General features: G+C 47.9%; 3 protein-coding genes across 7 annotated transcripts; 2 read left to right on the forward strand and 1 right to left on the reverse strand.

Moving 5' to 3' along the window:
• Positions 1 to 6,709, forward strand: mto1 (mitochondrial tRNA translation optimization 1). Of its 2 annotated transcripts, none has more exons than XM_018727097.2 (13): positions 1 to 239; positions 404 to 614; positions 1,825 to 2,024; positions 2,216 to 2,333; positions 2,472 to 2,770; positions 3,294 to 3,406; positions 3,865 to 4,055; positions 4,766 to 4,896; positions 5,205 to 5,409; positions 5,636 to 5,807; positions 6,043 to 6,152; positions 6,243 to 6,400; positions 6,576 to 6,709. In XM_018727097.2, the coding sequence occupies exons 2-13, from the start codon at positions 416 to 418 to the stop codon at positions 6,684 to 6,686; spliced, it is 2,007 nt and encodes a 668-aa protein (XP_018582613.1). In that variant the 5' UTR covers positions 1 to 239; positions 404 to 415; the 3' UTR covers positions 6,687 to 6,709. The 2 variants fall into 2 exon arrangements, with proteins under 2 accessions (XP_018582613.1, XP_018582620.1); XM_018727104.2 differs by having other exon boundaries at positions 1 to 188; positions 402 to 614.
• A 143-nt stretch (positions 6,710 to 6,852) lies between these two features.
• Positions 6,853 to 14,089, reverse strand: LOC108919258 (tectonic-3-like). Of its 2 annotated transcripts, XM_018727135.2 has the most exons (15): positions 13,693 to 13,771; positions 13,018 to 13,169; positions 12,735 to 12,849; positions 11,957 to 12,054; positions 11,700 to 11,830; positions 11,485 to 11,593; positions 10,694 to 10,806; positions 9,596 to 9,634; positions 9,419 to 9,493; positions 8,991 to 9,110; positions 8,782 to 8,877; positions 8,506 to 8,609; positions 8,108 to 8,255; positions 7,698 to 7,835; positions 6,853 to 7,194 (listed from the first exon to the last, which is right to left on the reverse strand). In XM_018727135.2, the coding sequence occupies exons 4-15, from the start codon at positions 12,024 to 12,026 to the stop codon at positions 6,958 to 6,960; spliced, it is 1,380 nt and encodes a 459-aa protein (XP_018582651.2). In that variant the 5' UTR covers positions 12,027 to 12,054; positions 12,735 to 12,849; positions 13,018 to 13,169; positions 13,693 to 13,771; the 3' UTR covers positions 6,853 to 6,957. The 2 variants fall into 2 exon arrangements, with proteins under 2 accessions (XP_018582651.2, XP_018582643.2); XM_018727127.2 differs by lacking the exon at positions 13,018 to 13,169 and having other exon boundaries at positions 13,693 to 14,089.
• A 777-nt stretch (positions 14,090 to 14,866) lies between these two features.
• On the forward strand, positions 14,867 to 24,984 carry LOC108919360 (WD repeat-containing protein 5-like). Of its 3 annotated transcripts, XM_018727301.2 has the most exons (13): positions 14,875 to 14,920; positions 15,691 to 15,756; positions 15,896 to 16,160; positions 20,591 to 20,891; positions 20,975 to 21,059; positions 22,141 to 22,270; positions 22,351 to 22,576; positions 23,416 to 23,524; positions 23,638 to 23,669; positions 23,740 to 23,839; positions 24,410 to 24,475; positions 24,614 to 24,706; positions 24,787 to 24,984. In XM_018727301.2, the coding sequence occupies exons 4-13, from the start codon at positions 20,647 to 20,649 to the stop codon at positions 24,928 to 24,930; spliced, it is 1,230 nt and encodes a 409-aa protein (XP_018582817.2). In that variant the 5' UTR covers positions 14,875 to 14,920; positions 15,691 to 15,756; positions 15,896 to 16,160; positions 20,591 to 20,646; the 3' UTR covers positions 24,931 to 24,984. The 3 variants fall into 3 exon arrangements, with proteins under 3 accessions (XP_018582835.1, XP_018582817.2, XP_018582826.2); XM_018727319.1 differs by lacking the exon at positions 24,787 to 24,984 and having other exon boundaries at positions 14,867 to 14,920; positions 15,691 to 16,160; positions 24,391 to 24,475; positions 24,614 to 24,695; XM_018727310.2 differs by lacking the exons at positions 14,875 to 14,920; positions 15,691 to 15,756; positions 15,896 to 16,160 and adding an exon at positions 16,171 to 17,033.
• The last annotated feature ends 1,708 nt before the right edge of the window (positions 24,985 to 26,692 follow it).

Consider the following 26,692-nt stretch of genomic DNA (forward strand, 5'->3'; position numbering starts at 1 on the left):
TAGGCATGAACCATAAGGTCAATAAATTTTAACGGGCAACTCTTTCAAGCTTTACGGTAAGTGTTGTGGCGCTTATGCTCGCGACATTACGGTAGTCGTGCCGTTCACTATGGCGGCGCCCTGCACGCAGAATTTGTGCTTTTCGCCGGTTCTCCAGCTCACCGAAACGCCGTGTCTTCTATTAACATAGCTAAAGGAAGGAATATTTTCAAACTGTTTAACTGCTATTAAACTGCACTGTAAGTTTGTGCAATGTCCGTATTGTTGCTTCGCATTTGTTTCCTTGCTGTGGCTAGTAGTAGTATGATGATCTCGCTCCGACCGAAGCCGGCATCGCCGGACGGAGCGGTAAACGCGGTCAAATAATCAGTTCTCTCACTACCCATTTGTCTATGTGTCGCAGCTGCACGTCCGAATGATGCCGAAGCTGCAGCTGCTCCTCCTGAGAGGCTCGCGCCACTGGCCTGCGTCCTCGCGCGCAGCGAGCACCGTCGCGCGCGACAAATTCGACGTCATCGTCGTGGGTGGGGGTCACGCGGGGACCGAGGCGGCAGCCGCAGCGGCCAGGGTCGGAGCGGAGACCCTGCTCATCACCCAGCAGATCAGAACCATCGGTGAGGGCGCTCCTAGTCCCTTGTCTGTGGAGCATGATGTTCGTAACTCGTTCTGTTCGTAATTCACTTAAGTTGTTCGTAACTCACTTGTTTTGTAAGTCGTTCCGTTTGTAACTTCTGGTAACGCACTTATTTTGTTCAGAACTCGCTCTGTTCGTAATATGTTTCGTTCGTATCTGGTTCTGTTGGTAACTCACTAATTTTGTTCATAACTCGTTCTGTTGGTAACTCGCAAATGGAAAGCTGCTGCTGCTGTTGTTGTTACTGAGTCACAGTACAAGCACACCACCGCCTTTGAACCGCAGGAAAGCTGTCACACAGTGGACCACTCGGGCAAAGCGGCATTACCTTGCAGCAAACTCCCACTCAATATATGGTGCTGATCAAATAAAAATAAGTATTAATTTTGTTCTCCTTGTATAATTGAATTGAAGACTATATTGTCACTGTACTGCTGTGCAATACAACAAAATTATACATAAAAAAAATGGAAAATTAAACAATTTAAACTGGAAATACAGTAAATAAATAGATAACAGTATAATACAATAAAAATCAGTTCAGCTGTTTCACAGCTCTGGGGAAGAAACTGTTTTTCATCCTTGTGGTGTGTGAGTGAATTGTCCTGTGTCGCCTGCTAGAGGGGAGCAGTTTAAAGAAGGGGTGTGCAGAGTGAGTGGAGTCCCTGATCATTTTGGAGGCCCTGCTTTGACATCTGGACAGATAAATGTCCTCCACTGCCGGTAGCCGTGTGCCAATGATGTTTTGAGCCGTCCTGATGACCTGTTGCAGAGCCTTCTGTTCTTCTCTTGTGCAAGGGGTGTACCACGCTGTAATGCGGTATGTCAGTACGCTCTCCACTGTGCATCGATAGGCGTTCACGAGAAGATTCTGGGGGAGTCTCGCTCTCCTCTTCTGTATTGTTCACCCCCAAGAATTTTAAACTGAAGACTCTCTCCACAACCTCACCATTTATGAGCACAGGACTAGGGTCAGTTCTGCTTTTCTTCCTGAAGTCCACCACAATCTCCTTTGTCTTCCTGGTGTATAATGACAGTAATCACAATGAAAGTGAATCGAACTGAAACGAATATGTGCGGTACACATGCGGCAATATGACAGATGTCAGCTTACTGCATTTTGTTGAAATAAAAAAAATTGGCACCCTGACATTAAATAAATTTCTTCCTCTCAAATCCCTTCTCTGTAGGCGCTCTTTCCTGCAACCCCTCTTTGGGTGGAGTGGGCAAAGGGCAGCTTGTCCGAGAGGTGGACGCTCTGGATGGACTGTGTGGCCGAGCCGGGGACCGGGCCGGGATCCACTTCTCCATTCTGAACCGCAGGAAAGGACCGGCTGTATGGGGGCCCCGCGCTCAGCTGGACCGCGATCGGTACCGCGAGTTCATTCAGGTACAGCTTTGACACACAGATGCAGAATAATGGCGAGAAAGAGGGTGGAACCACAGAGAAGGCCAAATTAATGTGTCAAGGCTCTTTTTCATAATTGAGCCTCTTTGTGCTTCATTGTGATTTTGCTTAAAAGTCTTTTCGAAATCCCTCAAACACTTCTGCTGTCCCCACCTGGCTGTCCTTCTTCTCAGGCCGAGCTGTTTTCCACGCCCAGGCTGACCGTTATTGAGGGCGCTGCGGAAGGTCTTCTCACGTCGGACCCGAGGCCAGATAGGCCCGGTCAACTCCGAGTCACCGGGGTTCGCTTGGGTACGAAGGAACTAGTGCCATGGCGTATGGGGACCAGTAACTGTACCGCACGTCACCCAGCTGAACCGCGTTTATTATTATTGATAATATTTTGACAGTAGGTCTGGTCCTAACTGACAACACATCGCTCTCCCACAGCAAACAGCGAGACGCCCATCAGCTGCGAATCTGTCGTTCTCACCACTGGCACCTTCCTGTCTGGCTCCCTCTTCATGGGCCGGAGCACGACCCCCGGAGGGCGGATGGGGGAACCGCCGTCGTGCTCCGGCCTCTCCCACACGCTCAGGGAAACGCTGGGGTTGAAGGTGGGCCGCCTGAGGACAGGAACTCCCCCCCGCATAGCGAAGGACACGGTGCAGCTGTCCCTCGCGGAGCTGCGGCCCCCAGACGAGCAGCCGACTCCCTTCAGCTTTATGAACAAACGCACGAGCTGCAAGGTAAAGGACGTTCTGTAGGGCCGTGAGGGATCGCAGAGAACCGCGTGTTTAACTCCGACTGAAAGACACGTTGTTGTTATTAGTCTGTATCCATCTGTTGGTGAAATTGTTTACTCAGTTGTATGTCACTTTACAGAACTACACCTGATGCTTGTGTCCAAAGCAGCTCAATATTTGACCTGCATATAAATCTTTTAATTAAAATATTTCTAATATAAATTATCAGAAAAAATTACGCTGGGGACTGTGCTCAAAGGTTCCACAAGCTGACAAGCTTGAACCAGCAAACATCAGATTACAAGTCCGTCTCCTTAACTCATACGCCACCTGCTGGCCCTGCAGCTACAATGAGATGCTTTTAGAGGGAGATTGTTATAAACAACCAACCACCTCGTATTGTTTCTTAGGACTTAATTTTAAAATGTAGATTTTTAGCGATCCCGCTGTTGAGCGCAGTGGTGACGGCACCCCTCGGTGGCCTGTTTCTCTCTTCTTTTATTTTTTCCCCTTTTCTTTCGCTCAGCCGGAGGATCAGCTGCCGTGCTACCTGACCTACACCACACCTGGAGTGGAGAGGGTGGTGCGGGAGAGCCTGCACCTCAACGCTCACATTCAGCAGGATGCCAAAGGCCCTAGGTACGAGCACGCGTCTGTGTGTCTTGCGTGTGAGTAGAGGCTGTTTTACAGTTTCTTGTTCAGCTGAACTAGAGTGAAGCGTCAAACACCGAACTGCAGTCGGACCTGCTCAGGTAGGTGCCCAGTTTAAACACCGGCAGCTAAAAAGTAACGTCGTCTACACTGATAAATAACAGACGCTTGCAGAAACTCGCATACAGTCCAAGATCATGTGTTAGTAGGAAAATTACTGAATTTCTTAGTATGTGTGTAATAAGGCTGAGCACAGAGACACTTTACAAAGCAGATGCCTGCTCAGCTACTGCTGCGAGGCTCATGGGGAATTGTACGTATCGGCTGCTTAGCTAGCCAGCAAATTGGTTAAGAACTCTGGTAAAGCCGTAGTAATTTTTACTGCGGTAGACCATAACAATAGACAATAGCTAAAAGGGTGTAATGAGCACCCGCCCTTGCGTTAGGTACTGTCCGTCCATCGAGTCTCGGGTGCTGCGGTTCCCTGGACAGAAGCACCAGGTGTGGCTGGAGCCTGAAGGAGTGGCTTCCGACCTGCTGTACCCTCAGGGCATGTCCATGACCCTCCCCCCGGAGCTCCAGCTTCAGCTCATACGGCAGATTCCCGCTCTACAGAGGGCCGAGATCCGCGCTCCGGGTACGTGGCGGCTCCGCATGGCACTGGGGACTCCGTCAGCGACGTCACACTTTTTTTTTTTTTTTTAACGCCCCTTTGTTCTCGCCTAACGAATGCTGGACCTCATTGGTTTTCTGAGCATTCGAGGTTCTTTGGAGCCGCTATGACGAGGCACAGCAAAGCTTAAATGTTTTATTACTGCACTGCAGGATTTCACCACATCTTATACATCACTGAAGTGTGCACGCACTTGCAAAGGACGTACGGCTTAACGCACCCGTGTGTGTAACGCATCTCCCTTCCGCCTTCAAATACATCCTGAGATGTGCTCATCTACTTGTACTCAGTTATTTCAACATCAAATCACTGCATGGGCATTTTATCAGGGAGCAGCTGGTAGTGTAGTAGTTAGAGCTGCTGCCTTTGGAGCCAAAGGTCGCGGGTTTAAATCCCCCTCCAGCTGTAGTACCCTTGAGCAAGGTACTTACCTTAAAATTGCTCCAATAAAATTATCCAGCTGGGTAAATAATTGAAATTAAGATTGTAAGTTTCTTTGGACAAAATAATTGGATAAATGTAAGCAGTAAATGAGTACAGTAATAAAAAGGTGCGTTCCCTGCATCATACGTTAAGTTCTATGCCACTACAATGAGTGGGGTGTGTAATTCAGTGCAGTAAAAGAACTGCAGTGTTTGTCCTTGTGGTGTCACCTTTCTCCCCGTCTGCTGCAGGTTACGGAGTGCAGTATGACTTTGTGTGCCCGACTCAGCTGACCCCCTCGCTGCAGGTCAAAAAAGCTCAAGGGCTCTTTCTCGCTGGGCAGATCAATGGGACCACGGGCTACGAGGAGGCGGCTGCACAGGTACGATGATTTGGAGGCTATTTGAGTTGTGTAATATGGAGCAAATCAGTGTTTGTTGAGCAAGGCCACGGTTGTTGGACTAAACACGTATGATTTTTATAACCTACTCTTGATGGTTTTATTTTCAAGTAATATTCCTTTTAATCGTGCTGTAGAAATGTTGTAAAAGTAATGGTGTGACCAGTATCCTCTGTGGTACTTAACCCATATGATCAGGACAGCTGATCTGTTAATGGGACGTGAGCCTGGAGTCAGTGCTGTGGAGGCAAGTGACTGAGCACCCCTTTCGCTCGCTCTCTTTCCCTCAGGGTCTGTGGGCTGGGGTCAACGCAGGTCGGACAGCTCTTTCCCTGCCCCCCCTCTCGCTGTCTCGCAGCCAGAGCTACATCGGGGTTCTGATCGATGACTTGGTGGTTCAGGGGGTGACGGAGCCCTACCGCATGTTCACGAGTCGAGCAGAGTTCAGAACATCTCTAAGGGCTGACAACGCCGACATCCGCCTCACTCCCAGAGGTACCGCCAGGAGTCCTGCCGGTCACTCGGTCTTGTATTGATACCATAATTTTGCAGCGTCGCAGTTTTAGTGAAGTAATTCAGTGAGGCCAATTCAGGTGAAAGGGAAAAACACAGGACTTGAGCCACTAACCTTTAAGCTGCCGGTCACCGTTCTGACCACTGCGATTCGTGATGCCCTTCATGTTACCGCAGTACTCCTGTGCGCCGCCTGTGATCTCTGCAGGCTTCGAGGAGGTCGGCTGCGTGTCCGCGCAACGTTACAGGGAGGCGGTTCGAGTGCGGGACGCCCTGGCGGACGCAATGGCCGCGCTGCAGTCTATCTCAATGTCCTCCACGAAGTGGATGAAAATTCTGGGACAGGTGCACCTGAGTAAGGAGAACAGCACTAAAATCAGGTGAGTGAAGTGTGTTCTCTCCTAGATGTACAGTTACTGTCAGCGTACTGGAGTGCACCTCCCGTGCTCTGCGTACGACAGGTCACTTGATGAACCCTGCAAGGAGACACATTATGAACTGGATATTTGTGTCACTGTTTACCTGATTTCATAGATACCTCTGTCTTTGGATAGTGTTACATCTTGTATTGAGCCTTTTTTTCTTCTTCTCGGTATCACTTCTTACCCCCCTTAGTGCCATGGATCTCTTGGAATACAAAGATGTAACTTTTGAGATGCTGGCAGCCGCCTTCCCAGAATACCTTTCCCCTTACCTGGAGTTCTCACAGAGGCTGAACATTGAAGGTAGGCAAAGCGGTGCTGTGGCTCTAGGTTTCCTGTGGCTCTAGAGCAGTGGGATATTGTGCCTTGACTGTGCACCGGTGTCCCTCTCAGGACTGTACCGCCCTTATTATATAATGCAAAAGGAAGAGATCGAAAGGATGAGGAAGGAGGAGAACCTCTCTCTCCCTCAGGATCTGGACTATCTGTCCCTCCCAGTCTCACTCTCCACAGAGGTCAGAGAGATCCTAGACCGGGCCAGGCCACACACAGTGAGTCCGAGCCCCATTTCTGCTCTTAAGTCAGATAATGTCATCATGTACTGTATGTTGATAAAATGGAGATGCAGCTGTGTTCATTTCACCACAAAGCTGTTGACATAAAGTAATAAATGTCCCACAAGTTCAGGGTTATTCTACTCATTCCCGCTTTCTCTCTGTTCAACAGCTGGGAGCTGCTACTCGGTTACCAGGAATTACCCCCAGCGCAATCATTCATCTTCTTCGCTATGTCTGCAAGACAGACAGGAAAAGGGAGGTGCAGAGCACAGACATGTAGATAGTGGTATTTCGTGGTAAGAATGAGCAATGAGAGCAAATGGATCCAGTTTGACGGTGTTGTAAATGTGGGATTATTACAAAGCCGTAATGTAGAAAATGTTAAATTTTAATAAAATGCTTAATGTACAAAATATTACATTTAAATGAAAATGTACAAGTATGACCATGACCCTTGCCAGGAAAAGGGGAACGAAACTGACTGTACAAATATTGCTTGTTGCCTTTGTTACAAGTTAGAACTATTTTTTTCCATCTTACAGCTTTAGGGCTCAGACTATCACTGACAGAATAAAACCTAAAAGCCATGCGGTGCTTCCCCATAATGCCTTGCTGCATGCGCAGCAGTTCAGCACTGGGCCGCTGTCCCGCTCATCTGCCCCTCGGGAGAAAAAGCCAAACGGGAACTTCCAGTGAGGTTGTGGCTGACCTCTGGGGGGTGCTGGGTAAACTGTAGCCTCAGAAAAGGTCACCTCTGTTGTCACGGCGACAGGAGCAATGAGAGGACACTGAAAGAAGGGAAAGATCAGAAACAGATGTACAATTTAAAGAGATGGGAGAGGTACTAGTACTAAAATGGGATTACATTTATATTTATTTATTTAGAAAACACTTCTCCAAGCAACTTCCAATGAACTCTATGTAGTGTTATCAGCCCACACACCTCATTCACCACGGTGATTTACACTGCTAGATACACTACTTACAATGGGTCACTCATCCATGCATCAGTGGAACACACACACTCTCTCTGTCACTCTCACACTATGGGTGAACCTGAACAGCATGTCTTTGGAGTGTGGGAGGAAACCAGAGCACTCCAAGGAAACCCACGCAGACATGGGGAGAACATGCAAACTCCACACAAACTGAGCAGGCATCAAACCCATGTCCTCTCACACCACCCAGGCACTGTGAAACAGCAGCGCCACTTGCTGTGTCACCATGGATTAAGAAACCCAGCACAGTGTATAGTCAGGACTGGGGTAAAGCACAACAGAAAAGGTTTTACCTTCACATTCCGACAGCTAAAGAGAAACTTTGCACCTAATATGTAATTCTGGGGTAAAGACAGTCGTCCTCGCTTGGCCCACAGGATCTGGATAGAGAGGGACACGGGGACAACGCAGCCTGACTGGCAGAGCCCCTCCTGGGAGAAACAAAGTTTAATTTAGCATGTATAAACACGGTATATTAGTGACGTGTTGCATGAGTGTGAATTTAGCGGAGCCGTACAGGCGCATCAGTGACAGGCCAAGTGTCCGTCAGTGACAAGACCAAGTGTAACTCGCACCAAATTCAACAACACACATCGAATTTAAAAACAAAGACTGGGGAAAAGTAAATCCCTGAGCTATGCATTCACAGTGTAACATATCTTGGCAGGCAGACGGAGGTGTGCGGCGCGAGGCTCCTAATTACCGTGGGGACACTAATGCAGTCTTGCGTGATGACCCTTGTCCACTCGGGCCGCGATCCTGCACTCATGGCCACAACGTCTGGGGTCGAGACCCCTTGAAGAACCCCAGAGAGCTGAGACTGTAGCTCAGAACAGTTTTTTGGTATAGCTCTGAAGGAAGAGAAAGGTTTAGTGCTCCATACAGAATGCGTCCGACACAGTAGAATGATTATTTTATTATTTTGATCGTGTTTTTGCCCAAAGTGCGCTGCCATGTTTGTACGCAAAGCAACTTACAATAATTTACCCAGTTATACAGCTGGGTAATCTTTGGTACAGATTGGATTTGAACTTGGCTCCTTCCAATTTAAAGGTTCTACCCTCTAGACTAGCTGGCACCCCTCGCTCAGCACACACTCACCTGAAGGTACAGCCAGTGATGTAGTTTTGCCCAAAGAGGAGCGGGACCCTGGCATGAGGAGTGTTTAAACAGTCTCCCCCCTGTGGCACCCCCTGTACTGTGAGCTGAAAAGCCTGGAGTCAAGGACTATACAGGAAGTAGATGCTGGTCATGGACGGCACCGCATAAAGATATTACTAAGAGTACTGTACCACAATTTCTTTTAAAAAAAAATCACGTGGGTTTTGCAATTAAGACGTCACAATACGTGACCTTCAACATCTCTGCAAAGGACACAGGCTCAATCTTGTTGTTGAAGCGACCAGTGACTGGAGCACCCAGCTTCAGTCCAACGGCTGGAGTAGAGGCAGGTGTTGGAGAAGGTGTGGCCAGCTAGCAGACAAAGACAGCAGGCAGGACAATGTCACTGAAGATTCGCCCGCACGCTTCCTGCAGCATCAAGCTGTGCAGGCGAGCAACGCAGAAACGGGAAGGAGAACCCTTACCTGATAGCGTACAGCATGCTGCTGCAGCAGCTGAACATCCACATCGCTGTCTGTCAGGGTTACGTTCACAGTCACCTTGGTAACCAGACCCCCACTTGTGTACCTGACAGTGTACTCCACCTGAGGGGAGGCATACAATGTTCGCAACTCCTCTGCTGAGCTCTGCGTAAAGTGGAATTAGCGTTAAAAATCGTAGATGAAATGCCAAAGTGGGTCCTTTCAATGTTGCATTCAACCCTTTCGAGTTTTGCGTAAGGATTTCTTTGCCTTTTCAACCTTGAGCACTTCCTTTAGCCTCCATGATGCTCCAGATCACCAAAGTGTGTATTCTGAACAGAAGCATATGGAATTACACTAAAAGGAGTCTTTGTCATACCAAGGAAACCTGCATATAAATGAGCTGAAAAGATGGAGAACATTTTACTCACCTTTGATACCACGTTGAAACAGGAGCCGTTCTCCAAGTGGGGCTCCGGCCACTCTGCCAGTGGAAGGACTGTGATCTGAGAGAGAGGGAGAGAGAGAGAGATACAATGTTCAGATGTGTGTGAACTCACAACATGACACTTCTGGGTTCTGCATTAAATTGTGCGGAATAATTTTACCGTAAAGCCTGGTATGGACACGTTCTGGGGGACTGGAGCCTGCAACACAGTTTTTGGGGGGGGGGGGCATAATAAGTGCTTCGTAGTTGAAAATACATTGCTGTCATTTGTACCTTCTTAAAGAATCATTTCTGCATTTATGAATCAATACATTATTTTATGAATCAAAAGATTAATGTTCTCACAAGCTGAAATGTGCATTACTAGCAGTGAAATTTTAAGTACACATCCAGGTTTCTCAACATCATCTTACAGCCTTCTTTCCCTTAGCACGTATTTCGTCTTCCGTTATTAAATCAGGCTCCCCTGGTTACCGGGTTCGATGCCGACAAAACCTTGACTCAACACTATATGCTCATTCGTCTTGGAGATGCACCCTGAAATCGTTACTTTAATCAATTCGGCTGCAAAAAATAAATAGTAACAGCGTGCTGTTAGCGTGCAGAACCGTGTCTCAATGAGGTCGGTTGTGTCAATTTCCTTCAAATGCGTCATTTGCAAAACCAGGGGCTCTTCGGACAGCAACGACAAGGCGAGTCTCAGTCCTCGATTCACGTTCCTAGTCCTGTTTCAAAGGCCACGTGTTGGCATCCACTGTTCTCTGCGCCAAACACATTCATAAAGCGATCTCTCCATTTCATTAGTCCATGAGCCATACGTGCTCTTTGTTCAGATGAATAAAAACTTAGTACTTAGTAAGGGGTGCCTCTCGTACATCTTAGCCGTGTCACTGCCCCCGCATTGTCCTTCCTCCTTTTTTCATTGTAACGGGACTCTTTTAATATTACTCACGTCATCAAAAGTATTTTCTTTCCCTCCTTACTTCAAAAAAACCTTCAGCAGCAACAACCTCACATTCAACTCCAAAACCCAATGGATGATGTCCCTCTTTCCTGGTACCCAAGAATTACACAAAAATATTAATACTTCCATTAACTTGCTCTTAAAAGTGATTTTTTTTTCCCCCAAAACATGCTGTTACTCACACAAGAACAGCAGAAACTTTTACGCTGCGTGAGCATCTTACTAACTAAGTTTTACTGTCATTCAGTGCAATATTTGGGGATCTGGGGAAAAGGAACATGCAGGAACACACACCTTGAGCAGGCTAAGTTCAGAAAAATAGGAGCGGGCGCTGAACCCAGGGTCCGAGAGGCAGGACTGCCGAGTCAACAAGCGAGAGCAGGAGAGAGAGCCAGAGCGCAGGAATCCTGCGGGATAAAGAAAAAGTACAGTATCACATGTTCATGTGGCACTATTATTTTCATCAAATGTAGTGCTTTCATGGGGGCGCGGTGGCGTAGTGGGTTGGACCGGGTCCTGCTCTCCAGTGGGTCTGGGGTTTGAGGCCCGCTTGGGGTGCCTTGCGACTGACTGGCGTCCCGTCCTGGGTGTGTCCCCTCCCCCTCCGGCCTTACGCCCTGTGTTACCGGGTAGACTCCGGTTCCCCGTGACCCCGTATGGGACAAGGGGTTCAGAAGGTGTGTGTGTGTGTAGTGCTTTCATTTGTAAATCCGCTTCTTTTAAGCACCACCACAAGACTCGTTTCTTTCGCTTAACAGACATTTAAAACAAACGTCACTTGAAGGGAATCAGAAATGAAATGTTTTGTGAACAGAAGTCAGTCGCTGCTGGTCACCCAAACGCTGACCGAGACCCAGATAATAACAGTAACGGCTCATTGCAGCGGCGCGGCACCGCACGGTCAGTCCACAGTGTCCCATCGTCCTTTGGGGTCGCGATCGAACGTCGGGACTCGGAAGATAATATGACGAGGGGGACGGGATGGTCCTCGGACATCCGGCTCTTCGCAACTCACGTGACGTGACTCGAGGAACACCTGTACATCGTGCCGAGTTCACCGAGTGCTACACTGGGTAAAGTCTTACTCGCAGGGTTCCGCTCCACGCACAGCGAAGTGCTCGTCCCACGTGATGGCTGTCTCAGCACGCCTATCACAGACAAGCCGCTATAATAGCTTAGAATGACATCATCAACCTGGAAAAAAAATCAGAGAAGTACTTCAGCGTGCGCCGTTAATGGACCCCGATTGTCACCGATCACTGACAAAGGTGCTCCCCGTGAGGCGCAAACACAGTATTACCATGTAGAAGCCTCTGTCTGCAGGGCTGGAGGACTGCAGTGCCTGTGCAGAGAAGGAGTAGGAATCCTGAACCTTTGGAAGGTAAGGGAGGACAGGAAGGACAGGAAGGACCTGCTGCTCTGTCGGATCACCTGCAGCGAGAAGCGTGGAGGAACGAGAGGGTGTTTGGGCCCGAGAGATGTGCATCGGGAGGAATCGTTCCATCAGAGAGCCCAGGAAGGAGAGAGCGGGGCTGCGACGAAGGGAAGCTGAATTACCTTGTGGACGTACACAGAAGACGGATTCGTTGACGGTTATGAGGGCCGGATCAACGTTCCCCCTGAACATGAGCCAGCTCTCGACACACACTCCATACCTGGAAGAGAAACCTGGAGGTTCACACGGCGCCCTGCATGCTCACCCACAACACCTCTGATATGTAAACGGGTAGAAAAATGCGCAGCAGCTCCATGTACAAACACAGATATTTGTGCATTTGTAGTTTAAAGGTCGAAAGGACGGATGTTCCTGTCTGGTGGACCCTGTTGTCTTAGGCGTCCACACGACTCATTTAGAAAAGATCAGTTACAGTACTGCACAGCGTATGGGGCCTCCCTGAAAGTGTGCTGAACGCTCATATGAAGTCACTTTATTACTATAATAGTAATTACAATTACAACTATTTATTATAATTTTTATTATTATAAATCCGCAAAGAACTGCTGTGGCTCAAATTGCAATTTGAATCATGAACTGTTTGCACAGTAATCTGTTCAACACCTCTACTGTTCTGTACTGTAATACCTTTATTTTTATACTTATACTGGGATTACTGGTGTGTAAGAACATGCTGTATATACTGTATGTGGGCATGTTTTACATCACATGCTGCTGCAGTCAAAACCAATATCTTTCTGGGATTATTAGTTTCATTCATTAATGTTAAAAAAACATTATGAACTGAAAAGGTGGCATTAAAAAGCTCTTCGCGGTTATGAATGTAAACAAATAAAAGAAGCAACAGCTCTTATTCTCCGGCATCTTGCTGTCTCTCACCTTTGTTCAGTCTCACAACCAGTGAAGACAGAACTCAAGTCAGCGATGTTGCAGTCGATCACATCGCAGCAACAGCCGATGTCACAAAACCGAGAGGTGACATCGCAGGGGCAGTCTGAGGGGGAGAGACAAATGATAAAACTGGAGCAAAATGTTCCATCAGACCATCGAAAACAGGGTCATCTTTTGTGCTCTTGTCTCCTGGAGGGGAAAACATCTCATCTGGTGAAACCTGCAGGCTCAAGAAGCTTGTTATGAAAGCAGGTTCTGTCACGGGTCTGACCTTCAACTCACTGGATGCAGTGGAAGGGGTAGGGCTGAGGAGGAAGCAAGTGGCTCACATCCCCTCCACAAAGTGAGCTCCTTTAGTCACCGGATTCTTCGGCAACGGCGCACACGAAGGTGCTGTGGGGGGTCCCGCTTAGCAAGAGCCATCTGCATCAATAATGTCACTCATATGTAAATGTCAGTTTTATTAATTAAATTTCAATTCAAATTTACTTGTTATTTGTATTATTATTTCTATTTGTAATGTTTTATTTCGTTGGGCACCTTGTTCAGCTGCTGGGTGTCTGAATATTCCTGTATGGGTAAAAAAAAGTACCGCCCAACCATATCCTGCAGTACTAATTCAGTGTGTGACAAAACATCATAATCAGGACACAGGAACAGCTGGCAGCGCGGTGCTGAGAGCTACTGCCTTTGGAGCCGAAAGGTCACAAGGTCGATTCCCACCTCCAACGGTAGTACACCTTGAGCAAGGTGTACTTTAAATGAATAAGTGTAATTAAAGTGAACGGAATACAACATCACTATGAGGGCACATTTTTCAGATAAAATATTTACACAAAAACTGAAAACTACTGTTAAGAGACCACTTGCAGCCCAAGAACAAACTAAATGCTCAGTGTGCAGACAAGTACACTGGTATAATACACACTATCGCACAGCTGCGTACCTGGGCCGTTACCAGCAGGTGTCGCTGTTGTATCTGTCGGGATTATTCGAGGCTGTGTGGTGGCGGCAGCGGAAGTGACGTGAGGCGTCGCAGTTGCTATGGAGACAGACTCTGTTGTGCTGTGGAGGAAGCTAGCGGTTGATGCTGTGTAGTCAAACTCCGTGGCTCCCGAAACGGCTGTCGGTGTGACGGATTCGGCCGCATTTCGCGAAGAGGCAGAATCCCACCGCGCGCTGAAGTCGGAACCGGATGTTTGCGTCACAACCTTTCCGACCCAACTTAGACAGAGAAAGTGTAGAGCCCAGAGCGATGTCGCCATTTTACTACTACTGAGAGAGGGACGTTCCAACTGGGCTGCTCATATGGCTTCCGAAAGTCATTTTTTTATATATACACACACACATATGGTTTTTCTTAAGTTATGGGTGGGCGACTTCTTTTCTCTTCGTCACGAAGTTCGTGTTACCTTCCTTCCAACAACACATGATGATCCACCTGCTTACAACAAAGTAACTAGGAACACATGATGAACTAATAGCCCTTCAAACACAAAAAAAAATATTATCTTCCATCTCTGTCACAGTTCCTGTACTTTATCTTTCACTAGCAAGTCCTCCGGAGTTCAATCTCAGCTTTCACTCGTCTCCTAGAGGTCGAAGCTCCTGAACTTCCGTTTCCTGTTCGGAATGAGTGAAACGGAGGCGCCACCTGCTGGCTGCGCAGGGAAGCGCCCCTCTGTAAAGTACCGTAATGTGTAGAAAAGTCGGGGCTCTAAAATTGAGTTTTTTTTTAACGGGCACATTTTTAAAAAATAACAATCCGACACGCAAAAAAGTTGCATGCTTTTATTAAAATATGGAGCTGTTATTTTACTATTCAGCGTCGTTTCCATATCACTCAAAGTACAAGAACATGATTAATGCAGAACAATGAAACCTAGCTAGGGGGGAGTAAACAAAAAACATAAGTAAAAATAAATAAAAATAAATACACAGAAATCACAAAACGTTCCAATAACCAGAGACATTACATCAACACCCTAAAAATATTACAATAATAATCTACGGTCTTAAGTCCTTGTATTCGGAGGTGTGGCCTTTAATTAGGGTACCTGAAGCTGGTGGATGGTGCATTTGCAGTGTCTAGAAGGTGTGTGTGGAGCTGTGGTTGAACTGGTTGGTTGTGGAGTTAGCGGATTAGTGTTTGTTGAGGGTGAAGGGCATTTAAGGTAGGTGGGGGGGGTCTGGGACACCAGACTGCACTGTTGAGGCTTCTGGAAGTGTCGTGGGCTTAATTTAACAAAACACTGATGAAGGGAGGTGCCCACTTGAAAACCTCAATGAAATACTCATCGTGGTACCCTGTTGGCTTGCTTTGTCGGCTTGGTTGGTGGGTTTTGTTGGGTTTGATTGGTGAGTTAGACCTGGTTTGTTGGTTGGTTTGGTTGGTGGGTTGGAGAAGGCAATTAAACTTCTTGGTCTCGGGTCATGGGATGTATGTTGGCTGCACTGGATGTTCTCTGTGGTTTCATGTTGTCGGTTGGACTGGGTTTTTGTGTACAGCTGTTGAGAAATACACATGGGGTATAACATCTTGTCCTGTGTTTCTCGAATAAATGAAATGTTATTACACTCCCCAATCAATAGTGTTTACATACTGCCTAAATTCTTTAAGAGAAACAAAAGATTTTTTTTTAATTAGCAAATTTGGACCTGTGTATGCATTTGTCAGAAATGATTACTAAATTGATGTCTGTTTTCTCTGTACTTCTGTTAATATGTAAGAATCCAAACAGCACATATTTATTCATAGTGCAAAGCAAAATCCTTACAGTCTGTCAGTAAAACATTTGGAGACATTTCTCCATAGTTTTTTTGGTGTAACGAGTAACGTGCCAGAAGATTCTGGGTGCAGGTCACAAAAAAAAAAACAACCAACATCTATCCCACCCTTGAACTTTCTGACACTTCTGCCCGTGTCACGTGTGTCGGTTTAAAGGGCAAATCGGACCAACTGCCTGCGCTCGAGAAACACGTGTCGGCAGCGCTGTCGCGCCACCTGCTGGTAAGATGCGTGAACTGCACTTTCTGCTCAGTGGACACATTTGCCGAACATGTAAAATAATAAAATTAAACTGCGGAATGCGTTCGGGTAAAAAGGCTGCAAAATTTTGTGTGTGCCTCCTATTATTTAACATTTACAGAATAAAACGAGGCAGATTCTGGGGCGCGAACGGAAGTAGGGGAAGGAGAACTTCAATCAAGCTCGGGAAACATCTGAGAAGCTGAGACAGAAGAACACTTTATTGATACAGATCACTGCGGTGTATAAAGCGGCGGATGTGCGGAAAGTGTGTGTGTTTTGCGCGCCCTGTACCACAGGACTCGTCATCCGTTGTTGTTCGGTTGCCAGGCAACGACAGCGGTGGCGCGTCCAAGGAGCGGGCAACGCGTTTCTGAAGCCTGAAGGTCAGCAAAACAGAAAATATAACTGATAATTATGACAAATTATATATATATTCGTAGACATGTTATTGTGTAGCTAAAGGGTCCATCCTTTAGTTAGTTGTCTTACATCTGTTATCGACGTAGCAGGGACCCCATGGCATAAACTGCTCTTCATGTGTTTTTTTTTTTTTTTAAGCAAACAGTTCAGGAGCTCACAATGCAAGAACATTGTACAACACAGAACAAGCAAACATAACCAGGGGGAAGTGGACAAATAAGTCAATACAAATAGAAATAAACTACAACTCGAAAGCATTACAGTAATTTAATGTCTTAATGGCCTTATTTTTTCACGCTTTAATAGTTTTTATGTACTGTTTAAATTCTTTAAGAAAAGCGAAAGAATTGTTTTTTTTTTCCTTAGCAAATGTGTGTACATGATCCTCGTGCTACGAGGGGTCGGGTTACAAATGTTACATTGTTTCTGTTTTCCGAGCGAGCGGAACCTGCGTTTCCCGGCCGCGCCGATAGGTGTCAGTAGAGCGCAGACGCAGGATAGTTGAGTGCCGCCTCAGTTCAACTGGCCTGCGCTGTGTTTATAGCTCGTGTCCGGTGTTCAGTAAGTAGAATGTTCCCGTTACCATGGAGACCACAGTGACATTAATAGAACGGGAAAGCTGCGCACTCACTGATATGAATGAGTCAAAAAATGAGGACTTAACAGGAATTTCTATAAATTTGTGCGGTCTGGACAAAATCACCTGCTAAATGAATAAGTAAATAGAAGTGTATGTGTAAAGACTAGAAGTTTGTTTTATTTGTAATGCGTTGGCGCAATATCCAAACAAAAAATCGAGAAACCTTAAAATAATAAAATATACAAAGGAGTACAATGTAAGTATATTTTGAGTGCACTGTAGTTATTTTTCCTCTTTTGCATCACCTGTGCTTCTATGCGTTTTACTGCTAAATTATTGTTTTTTGGAAATTTTGCCCCCTCCTCAAACCGCCACCTTAACGTGGTGAAGGGGTTTGAGTGCCTGAATGATCTTAGGAGCTATGTTGCCTGGGGCTGTATGTCCCTGGTAGGGTCTCCCATAGCAAACAGGTCCTGGGTGACAGACGAGACAAAGCGCGGTTCAAAACCCCCTTATGATGACGATTAAATCTAGGTTCTCGTTTACCCGGGGGGCCCCACCCTGGAGCCAGGCCTGGGGGGGGGCGCTCGCATGCGAGCACCTGGTGGCCAGGTCTATGCCCACAGGGACTGGCCGGGCTCAGCCCGAAGCCAAGACATGGAGCCACTCTTCGGTGGGCTCACCACCTGCCGGAGAGACCGTAAGGGGCCGGTGCGTTGTGATTTGGGCGGTGTCAGGGCCGAGTGCCTGGCCGACCCAAACCTCGGGTGCCAACTCTGGCTTTTGGGACTTGGAATGTCACCTCACTGGCGGGGAAGGAGCCTGAGCTAGTGCAGGAGGTTGAAAGATACCGTCTAGATATAGTCGAGCTCACTTCCACTCACAGCTTGGGTTCTGGAACCACTCTTCTCGACCAAGGGTGGACTATTCTGGCGTTGCCCAAGGTGAGAGGCGGCGGGCGGGTGTGGGCTTATTAATAGCCCCCCAGTTCAGCCGCCATGTGTTGGAGTCTACCCCGGTGAATGAGAGGGTCGTCTCCCTGCGCCTTCGGGTCAGGGAACGGTCTCTCACTGTCATTTGTGCTTATGTGCCTAGCGGCAGTGCAGAGTACCCGGCCTTTTTAGAGTCCCTGGGGGGCGTGCTGGAAAGCACTCCCACCTGGGACTCTGTCGTTCTACTGGGGGACTTTAATGCCCACATGGGCAGCGACAGTGACACCTGGAGGGGCGTGATTGCGAGGAACGGCCTCCCTGATCTGAACCCCAGTGGTGAGTTATTGGATTTCTGTGCTAGTCACGGTTTGTCCATAACGAACACCATGTTCATGCATAAGGGTGTCCATCAGTGCACTTGGCACCAGGACACCCTAGGTCGGAGGTCGATGATCGACTTTGTAGTTGTTTCTTCTGATCTTCGGCCATATGTCTTGGACACTCGGGTGAAGAGAGGGGCTGAGCTGTCAACTGATCACCACCTGGTGGTGAGTTGGATTCGATGGCGAGGGAAAAAGCTGGACAGACCTGGCAGGCCCAAACGCATAGTGAGGGTCTGTTGGGAACGTTTGGCAGAGGCCCCTGTCAGAGAGGTCTTCAACTCCCACCTCCGACAGAGCTTCAACCAGGTCCCGAGGGAAACTGGGGACATTGAGTCCGAATGGACTATGTTCCACACCTCTATTGTCGGGGCGGCGGTTCGGAGCTGCGGCCATAAAGTCTCCGGCACCTGTCGCGGCGGCAATCCCCGAACATGGTGGTGGACACCGGAGGTAAGGGATGCCGTCAAGCTGAAGAAGGAGTTCTATCGGGCTGGCTGGCTCATGGGACTCCTGAAGCAGCTGACAGGTACCGACGGGCCAAATGGAGCGCAGCTCTGGCAGTTGCCGCAGCAAAAACTCGGGCTTGGGAGGAGTTCGGTGAGGCCATGGAGGAAGACTTTCGGTCGGCCTCAAAGAGATTCTGGCAAACCGTCCGGTGACTCGGAAGGGGGAAGCAGTGTTCCGCCAACACTGTTTACAGTGGAAGTGGTGCGCTGCTGACCTCAACTGAGGATGTCCTTGGGCGGTGGAAGGAGTACTTTGAGGATCTCCTCAATCCCTCTGACACGCCTTCCATAGAGGAAGCTGAGGCTGGGGACTCGGAGGGGGACTCGTCCATTACCCTGGCTGAAGTTGCTGAAGTAGTCAAAAAACTCCTCGGTGGCAAGGCTCCGGGGGTGAATGAAATCCGCCCCGAGTTTCTCAAGTCTCTGGATGTTGAGGGGCTGTCTTGGCCGACACGCCTCTGCAGCACTGCGTGGAGCTCGGGAACGGTGCCTCTGGACTGGCAGACCGGGGTGGTGGTCCCTCTTTTTAAGAAGGGGGACCGGAGATTGTGTTCCAACTACAGGGGGATCACACTCCTTAGCCTCCCTGGGAAAGTCTATGCCGGGGTACTGGAGAGGAGAATCCGACCGATAGTCGAACCTCGGATTCAGGAGGAGCAATGCGGTTTTCTCCCTGGCCGTGGAACACTGGACCAGCTCTACACCCTCACTAGGGTGCTGGAGGGTTCATGGGAGTTTGCCCAACCAGTCCATATGTGTTTTGTGGACCTGGAGAAGGCATTCGACCGTGTCCCTCGTGGCATCCTGTGGGAGGTACTTCAGGATTATGGGGTTCGGGGCTCGCTGCTACGGACTGTTCGTTCCCTGTATGACTGAAGCAGGAGCTTGGTTCGCATTGCCGGCAGTAAGTCAGACCTGTTCCCAGTGCATGTTGGACTCCGCCAGGGCTGCCCCCTTGTCACCGATTCTGTTCATTATCTTCATGGACAGAATTTCTAGGCGCAGCCAGGGAACGGAGGGTGTCTGTTTTGGTGGCCGCAGGATCTCGTTTCTGCTTTTTGTGGACGATGTGGTCCTGTTGGCTTCATCGAATCAAGACTCACAGCGTGCACTGGAGGGGTTTGCAGCCGAGTGCGAAGCGGCGGGGATGAGAATCAGCACCTCCAAATCCGAGACCATGGTCCTCAGTCGGAAAAAGGTGGATTACCTCCTCCGGGTTAGGGGGGAGTTGCTCCCTGAAGTGGAGGAGTTTAAGTATCTCGAGGTCTTGTTCACGAGTGAGGGAAAATGGAGCGGCAGGCTGAGAGACGGATTGGTGCGGCGCCCGCAGTAATGCGGTCATTGTACCGGTCTGTTGTGGTGAAGAAGGAGCTGAGTCGTAAGGCGAAGCTCTCAATTTACCGGTCGATCTACGTTCCTACCCTGACCTATGGTCATGAACTTTGGATCATGACCGAAAGAATGAGATCGCGGATACAAGCGGAAGAAATGAGTTTCCTCTGCGGAGTGGCTGGGCGCACCCTTAGTGAGGGTAGGGAGGGTGAGGAGCTCAGTCACCCAGGAGGAGCTCGGAGTAGAGCTGATGCTCCTCCGCATCAAGGGGAGCCAGTTGAGGTGGCTCAGGCACCTGTTCCGGATGCCTCCTGAACGCCTCCCTGGGGAGGTGTTCCAGGCATGTCCCACTGGGAGGAGGCCTCAGGGCAGACCCAGGACACGTTGGAGAGAGTACGTCTCCCAGTTGGCCTGGGAATGCCTTGGGGTTCCCCCAGAGGAGCTGGAGGAGGTGTGCGGGGAGAGGGAAGTCTGGGGGGCTCTGCTACTACTGCCCCTGCGACCCGGTCCCGGATAAGCGGAGGAAGATGGATGGATGGAAATTTTGCAAATTTTTCCAGAAATCGTCTGTTACTTACTTGGGCAAAGGTCAGTGTGACAGAACTGCTGTCATTTTGATCCACAAACTTGCCCCCCCCCCCCCACCCCCCTTATCCCCAGTGTGTTCTGAGCTTTTCAGCTGCCAGCACAAGGAGAAACCCCCACCTTCAGATAGTATGGACAGTGATACACACTCGGGTCCAGAGCTGGACTACACACACACTGATACACACGGCAAAAGTGAATTTGACGTCAATGCTGAAGCTGATGCCAGTGGAGATGAAGCAGAACACAAAGATGCATTTAGTGGAGCAGCAGGGAGCCCCGATGAACGCTTCCGTACGGAAAAAAGAGCACCATCAAGCGGAAGCACTTCCACGCAGCCCAAGCTGGAGGGAGACCTCTATGTGCACAGTGTACTGTGGGTATAACTGTCCTTAGCCTCTACACTTCTGTATCAGTGAACACTGTTCGGTGGTAAACAGCCTGTGCTCTCGCCTCCAGGGACTGTGAGTGTGACGCCATAGTGTGCCAGTTCAGCCCTGATGGGTCTCTTCTTGCTGTTGGGCTGAACAACGGGACAATTAAGGTGCATCTGGACATCTTAGTATATATGCTTCATCTGTGACGTCTGTTCCATCACACAGTGACAGTGCAGGTGGTCCTCGGCTTACAACATATGCAACTTACAACCAGCCAGACTTAAGACGCTCGTCCCATTAACTGTATCATACCCATATTATTTCTGCCCCTACGTTTCCGGAAGGACCCATTTGTCTGCTGTGCGATGACACTGACTGACTGGCTGCGCTGCCACTTGGCACCATACTTCTTATTGGCTCCCTGTGTCCATCAGCCGCTGCGTTTTTATTTACAAAAACATGTTTTACTAAAGGGGGTGCGGTGGCGCAGTGGGTTGGACCGGGTCCTGCTCTCCAGTGGGTCTGGGGTTCATGTCCCACTTGGGGTGCCTTGCGATGGACTGGCGTCCCGTCCTGGGTGTGTCCCCTCCCCCTCCGGCCTTACGCCCTGTGTTACCGGGTAGGCTCCGGTTCCCCGCGACCCCATATGGGACAAGAGGTTCAGAAAGTGTGTGTGTGTGTGTGTGTGTGTGTGTGTTTTACTAACAGAATGTTTCTATGTGATTTAATTTATTTTTTTAATGGATAGCATGTAAAAACATGAGTATTCCAGTGGTGTGCAAAAGAGAGGGCAAAAAACAATTTGAAAATGAAAGGGAAATAATAGTGCAGTATGAAAATGTAACACTGTACAGTATTTATATCATTATTTTATATTAGTATTTTCTGGCATGAATGAGGTGTGAAATTAGTGAAAAAATAGAACAAAGCCCTATTATACAACCTAACATTCATGTTGTACAGTATGCCCCCGAGGGTTTATATAATACAGATAAGGGGATGTGTGACTTGCAGCGCAGTGGACTTGCAGCGAGGTCATCGGGAACGGAACTCCCTTTTAAGCGGAGGACCACCTGCACAGTAAAAGACGGCGCCAACTGGAGCTTGCTTTACCTTTGAGAAAACACATCCATTCATTGAAATGCCACCCGTGGTTTCATGCGGAGACTCGGTAGTGTGTGAGTCGCACTCGCAATGCAGTGTCGTGTCTTACCTGTCTCTCTCTCCCTCTGTCCGTCTCTGATGCAGGTGTTCAGTGTTGACACTGGCAGTGTTGTCCAAGCCCTGAGGGACAGCGAGAGCATCCTGTCCTCTCTGCCCGTGACAGCACTGCGGTTCTTTGTCAGCTCGCTGTCTCACACCCTCCTGCTGGCCACCTGTAAACACCACCTGTCTGCTGGTCCTCCTCCTGTCCTGTCCCGTGTTTGTCGGTCAAACTAATTTTCTTGTCTCCCTCAGATGCCAGTGGCACTGTGAAGTGCTGGTATGTGTGGGGAGGAGAGCTTTTGTGGGAAATAAGAGAACTCAAATGGACCGGTGGATGGGAAGAGGGGCAGAGTCAGAGGCAGACCTTCTCTCTGTCCGTCTCCTCCTCGGGAGAGAAAGCACTCACCGGGGGGTCCGATGCTGCCATACACCTGTATGACCTTCACACTCATCAGAGACTACTTACTTGTAGTGCAAGGTAACCTCTTTAAAAGCATATCACTTCCCCAGCTGTGTATTGTCATGCACAGTTTGCGAGGGACCTTGCCTCAAAATTCCTTAAGTTGGGAATTTTCAAAGATGCAGTGTCCGGTTTTTTAAAAAATTATTTTTACTTATTTCATTCACTTTTGTTATTGAAAAGTTCTGTTTGTTGTGGAGTGAAAAGGACTTGTGTTTCTGCACCCAACCGATGGTTCGTGGTAAAACGCACTCACGGAGTAGTAGTGTGAGCGCTTACTTAAGCTCCACGGCCAGTTTGTACGGTTCGTGCTTGGTGAGCGTTGGTGATCAATAACAAGATCAAATGGGATGCACTGGTCAACAGTCTGCATGAAATGAGTTTGGAGGAAAAAGTACTTTTACTTCAGTTTTTAATTTTCAGGTAGTTCTAAGTTAATAAAAATGTTAAAAATCCTACAACCCATGTTTAATTTGTTTTACTGTACCTTTATCCTAGACCTTTACAGGACCCAATACAAATTTAGGGACATTTATATTGTTAAGCTTTTATTGACTGTGGCAAAAGTAACTTAATGATTTATGAACAAGTTGAAATACAGACCTCTAGTCCCAGTTGGATTCATATCACGAGGAGGAGATGTACCTGAAAGCAACCGTGTTCAGTTAATAGGGACTTGAAAAAATTTCCTTTATTAGAAGCAACTGCAACATTTTCTCCTTGTGTGATATATTAAATATATAGTTATATATACAGTATCTATAGTTAGCATTTGTACAGTTTCAATAGTATGGCTCTTGTTGGATTTAGATCCCATATATAGCCGTCACTAGTTATTTCTTACTGTGTTCTCTCAGTTCTGCAAAGACAGTTATGGATGGTCACAGGTTCCGTGTTTTTGCTGTGACCTTCCACCCAGAGAAGGAGAAGGAGTTTATTTCCGGAGGCTGGGATAACACCATACAGGTAAATAAAACCAGACAAGTAAATACAATTTGCATATTAAAATGTGAACATATTTTCAGTAAAACTCTGGCATATTCAGTTGTATGATACTGCACTGATTTGTATCACTGCAGTTTTGGGACACCAGACAACAGCACGCTGTCAGGTAACTAAACTGTATTATTCATTTTGTGGAATTTCACTGAAAATATACTTAGTGTCTTTTGTACTGTTAGGATGCTCTCTGGTCCACATATCTGTGGCGACGCTCTCGAGATTGACCCAGCGGCCAGTCAGATTCTTTCCGGATCCTGGAGGAAAGACAACACCCTCGAGGTAATTGTGCACACAAATAATAGCTGCACACCAGTAATTCAAAATCCTGTCATTTTTAAACACGGAGAAAATGTACTTCAAAACCAGGTCCAGAATATGAGAACTACTGTGGACACCTTTAAATCCAAGCCTAAGACCAACATGGTCCAGGCACCTCATTTATATCCCTGCAAAAAGCATTTTCCCAATAGGTTCAGAATTATAGATGCAGACACGTTAATGTTGAAGCAATAAGTTTGTCTGAGTGCCATTTTTCCGGCCTACATTCAACGAGGAGTGCATATCGAATCGATAGGAAATGCACAGGTGATTGCGACAGATGTGAAGTTTATGGAACAGTTAGAGAAGCAGTTTGAAAAGAAATGTGTACTTTGAATCAACTTGTTCTCCTAAGGAATTTCTCATGAATGCGAGCCAAGAGGTTATTACAGTTTTATGGCACAAATTTCTTGCAAGTCAGAATTCTTGTGAAGGAAGCCCTCATATGAGGAAAACCTGTATACGTTTATGATGCAGATGGGCTTCATGTTTTCACACTACTATTCAAATAGTTTCTCCGCTGTCCCACAGGTGTGGGAGTATGGTTCCGGGCGAAAAGTGTGCGAGGTGCCTAATGACCCCCACGGACAAAGCAGAGTGAGATGACTTACCCCAATGGGCCCCACCCCAATGCAGTTTTACTAATTTTTTCATTTCTACTCAATATCCTGTTCATGCACCTATTTATACTGTACTTGCTATTGTTCTGAGTAAAATGTTTAAATTTATACACAGATCTACACTTGCCATTGGCTGGGACACGATCACATTTTGGCAGCTGGTAGCCAATCGAATATGCTGAGAATCGTCAACCGCCACACACTGCTGGTCAGTTTGTACGAACAAAGGTTGGGAAGAGTTAAAATTGAGCAGACAAGATATGCTTATAGTGTCTCCTTGTCTTTCAGTCCGTTTCCAGGCTGCTTGATTTGCCATCAGCCATCTTCAGTTCCTGTGTCTGTCCTCAGGGAAGGTGGATGGGGTTCATTGCGGCCACTTCAGGAAACAGAGTCTTTCTGCTAGACAGGAAAAGCCTTCAGTCAACAAGATAGGATTATGTTCTGTCCCACAGGGAAAAAGGGGGGGAATCTTGAAAATTTCAACAAGTAAAAAGGCAGAATTCTTCAAAGCAAAACAGCTGTAATTTCATGATACATGCATTTTCCTCTTTGTGAAAGTATATGAAAATAAGTTGTTTTAAGCATAAAGGGAAACTTAATTTGTCCTGTTAGACACGGAATAAATAAAAATGGAAAATGTTTTTATCTGATATCTCAAAGACACATGGTCCAGTGCAATTTATTCACAATTAGTATATATAATGTATAGGATAATAAAATAAGACTTGAACTCACACAGACCCTTGAGGAGTCCTAACAGATAAAGAGTGGTGTGCTACACATATGACACACTTCAGGTATTCCCCCCCCCCCCATATAGTACCTACATGATGTGCGGCATCATGTGAAAAAAATAATTTTGAAGCAGTATCATAGTACATGGAACCACAGAAAATTTCTTAAATTATATAAAGATTTAAAGGCTTTGAATATTTGTATCTATGTCACGTAGAACACGGGGAGCCGGGATGGCTGAACCCAAGTGCAGCGTTGTTTGCCCCGAAACAAGGGATGAGGCAAGTTTCCGGTGTCAGGGACAGGCGAAGGGTCGGTCGCTCAGCGATCAGGGTCAGAGCAAAGATCCACATAAGGAAGGGTCGGTCGAACGGGGAACAGGACAGGAACGAAGCTCCCTGGACATGGTTGCGAGATGAAGCGAGAGTCAAAAACCGGAGGATGTGAAACGAAGCGATGCTTGTGCACGAAGTGTCACGGGAAGGGCGGTTGTCCCTGACGAGATTCCGCAGCGGTACGGGAGATGAAGAGGGTCTTTATACGGCGAGTCATTAACGTGTGAGTTAGTGCAGAGTCAGGTGCTTGTGCTGTGGGTGGGGACATGACAGTACCCCCTCTCCAGGCATAGCTCCAGCTACCCCGTGGCGCCTGGAAGGAGAGCAACCCCCAGGACAAGGCGCTAGTTTATCAGGACGTGCTTGGTGGAACTTGTTGATGAGCAATGGGTCCAGGATGTTGCAGGCTGGCACCCAGCTATGTTCTTCAGGGCCATAACCCCCCCCCCCCCGTGTTTGGAATCGAGGGTGCGAACAGCGTGGGTGTCCTCCTTGTCCGGTGAGGGAGGAATAGGTTCACCTCAGGTGGCCTGGAGAACAGAAGCACTGTAGGGCTTGAGAAGAAAACATGAAACGTGGGGTAGATGCGCAGGTGTGGGGGCCATTGTAACCGGTATGTGACTGGGAAGATTTTATAGGGACCGATGAATCGGGGACTGAGTTTCTTGGAGGGCAATCAAAGGCCCTCACGGAGGACCATACCCGTTGCCCCGGCTGGAAGGATAAGGTGCAGCGGTGTCGATCCACCTGTTCTTTATACCGGTGGACACTTTCTTGGAGGTGGTCTTTCAGCGCCTGCCAGGCAGCCTCGTTTTGCAGATACCAGGAATCTACAGCTGAAACCTCTGAGGATGCAGGTTATACACACTTCGTAAATCTAACTCGATAAACACCGGCGCGCCATGTACCTGTTCGAGTGCGGGAGTGATCAGAGGCAGGGGATGTGGATACTTGATGGTGATGTCATGGAGGCTGCGATAATCTATGCAAGGGCAAAGACCGCCATCCTTCTTTCCTATAAAGAAGGAAAGAACCCCCCCCCCCACACACACACACACACACACACACACACACACACACAAAGTGATGGCCTGATAATACCCGAGTCTAGGGCTTCGCTTGTA

This window comes from Scleropages formosus, chromosome 20 (genome assembly GCF_900964775.1).
Source record: "Scleropages formosus chromosome 20, fSclFor1.1, whole genome shotgun sequence".
Classification (NCBI taxonomy): domain Eukaryota; kingdom Metazoa; phylum Chordata; class Actinopteri; order Osteoglossiformes; family Osteoglossidae; genus Scleropages; species Scleropages formosus.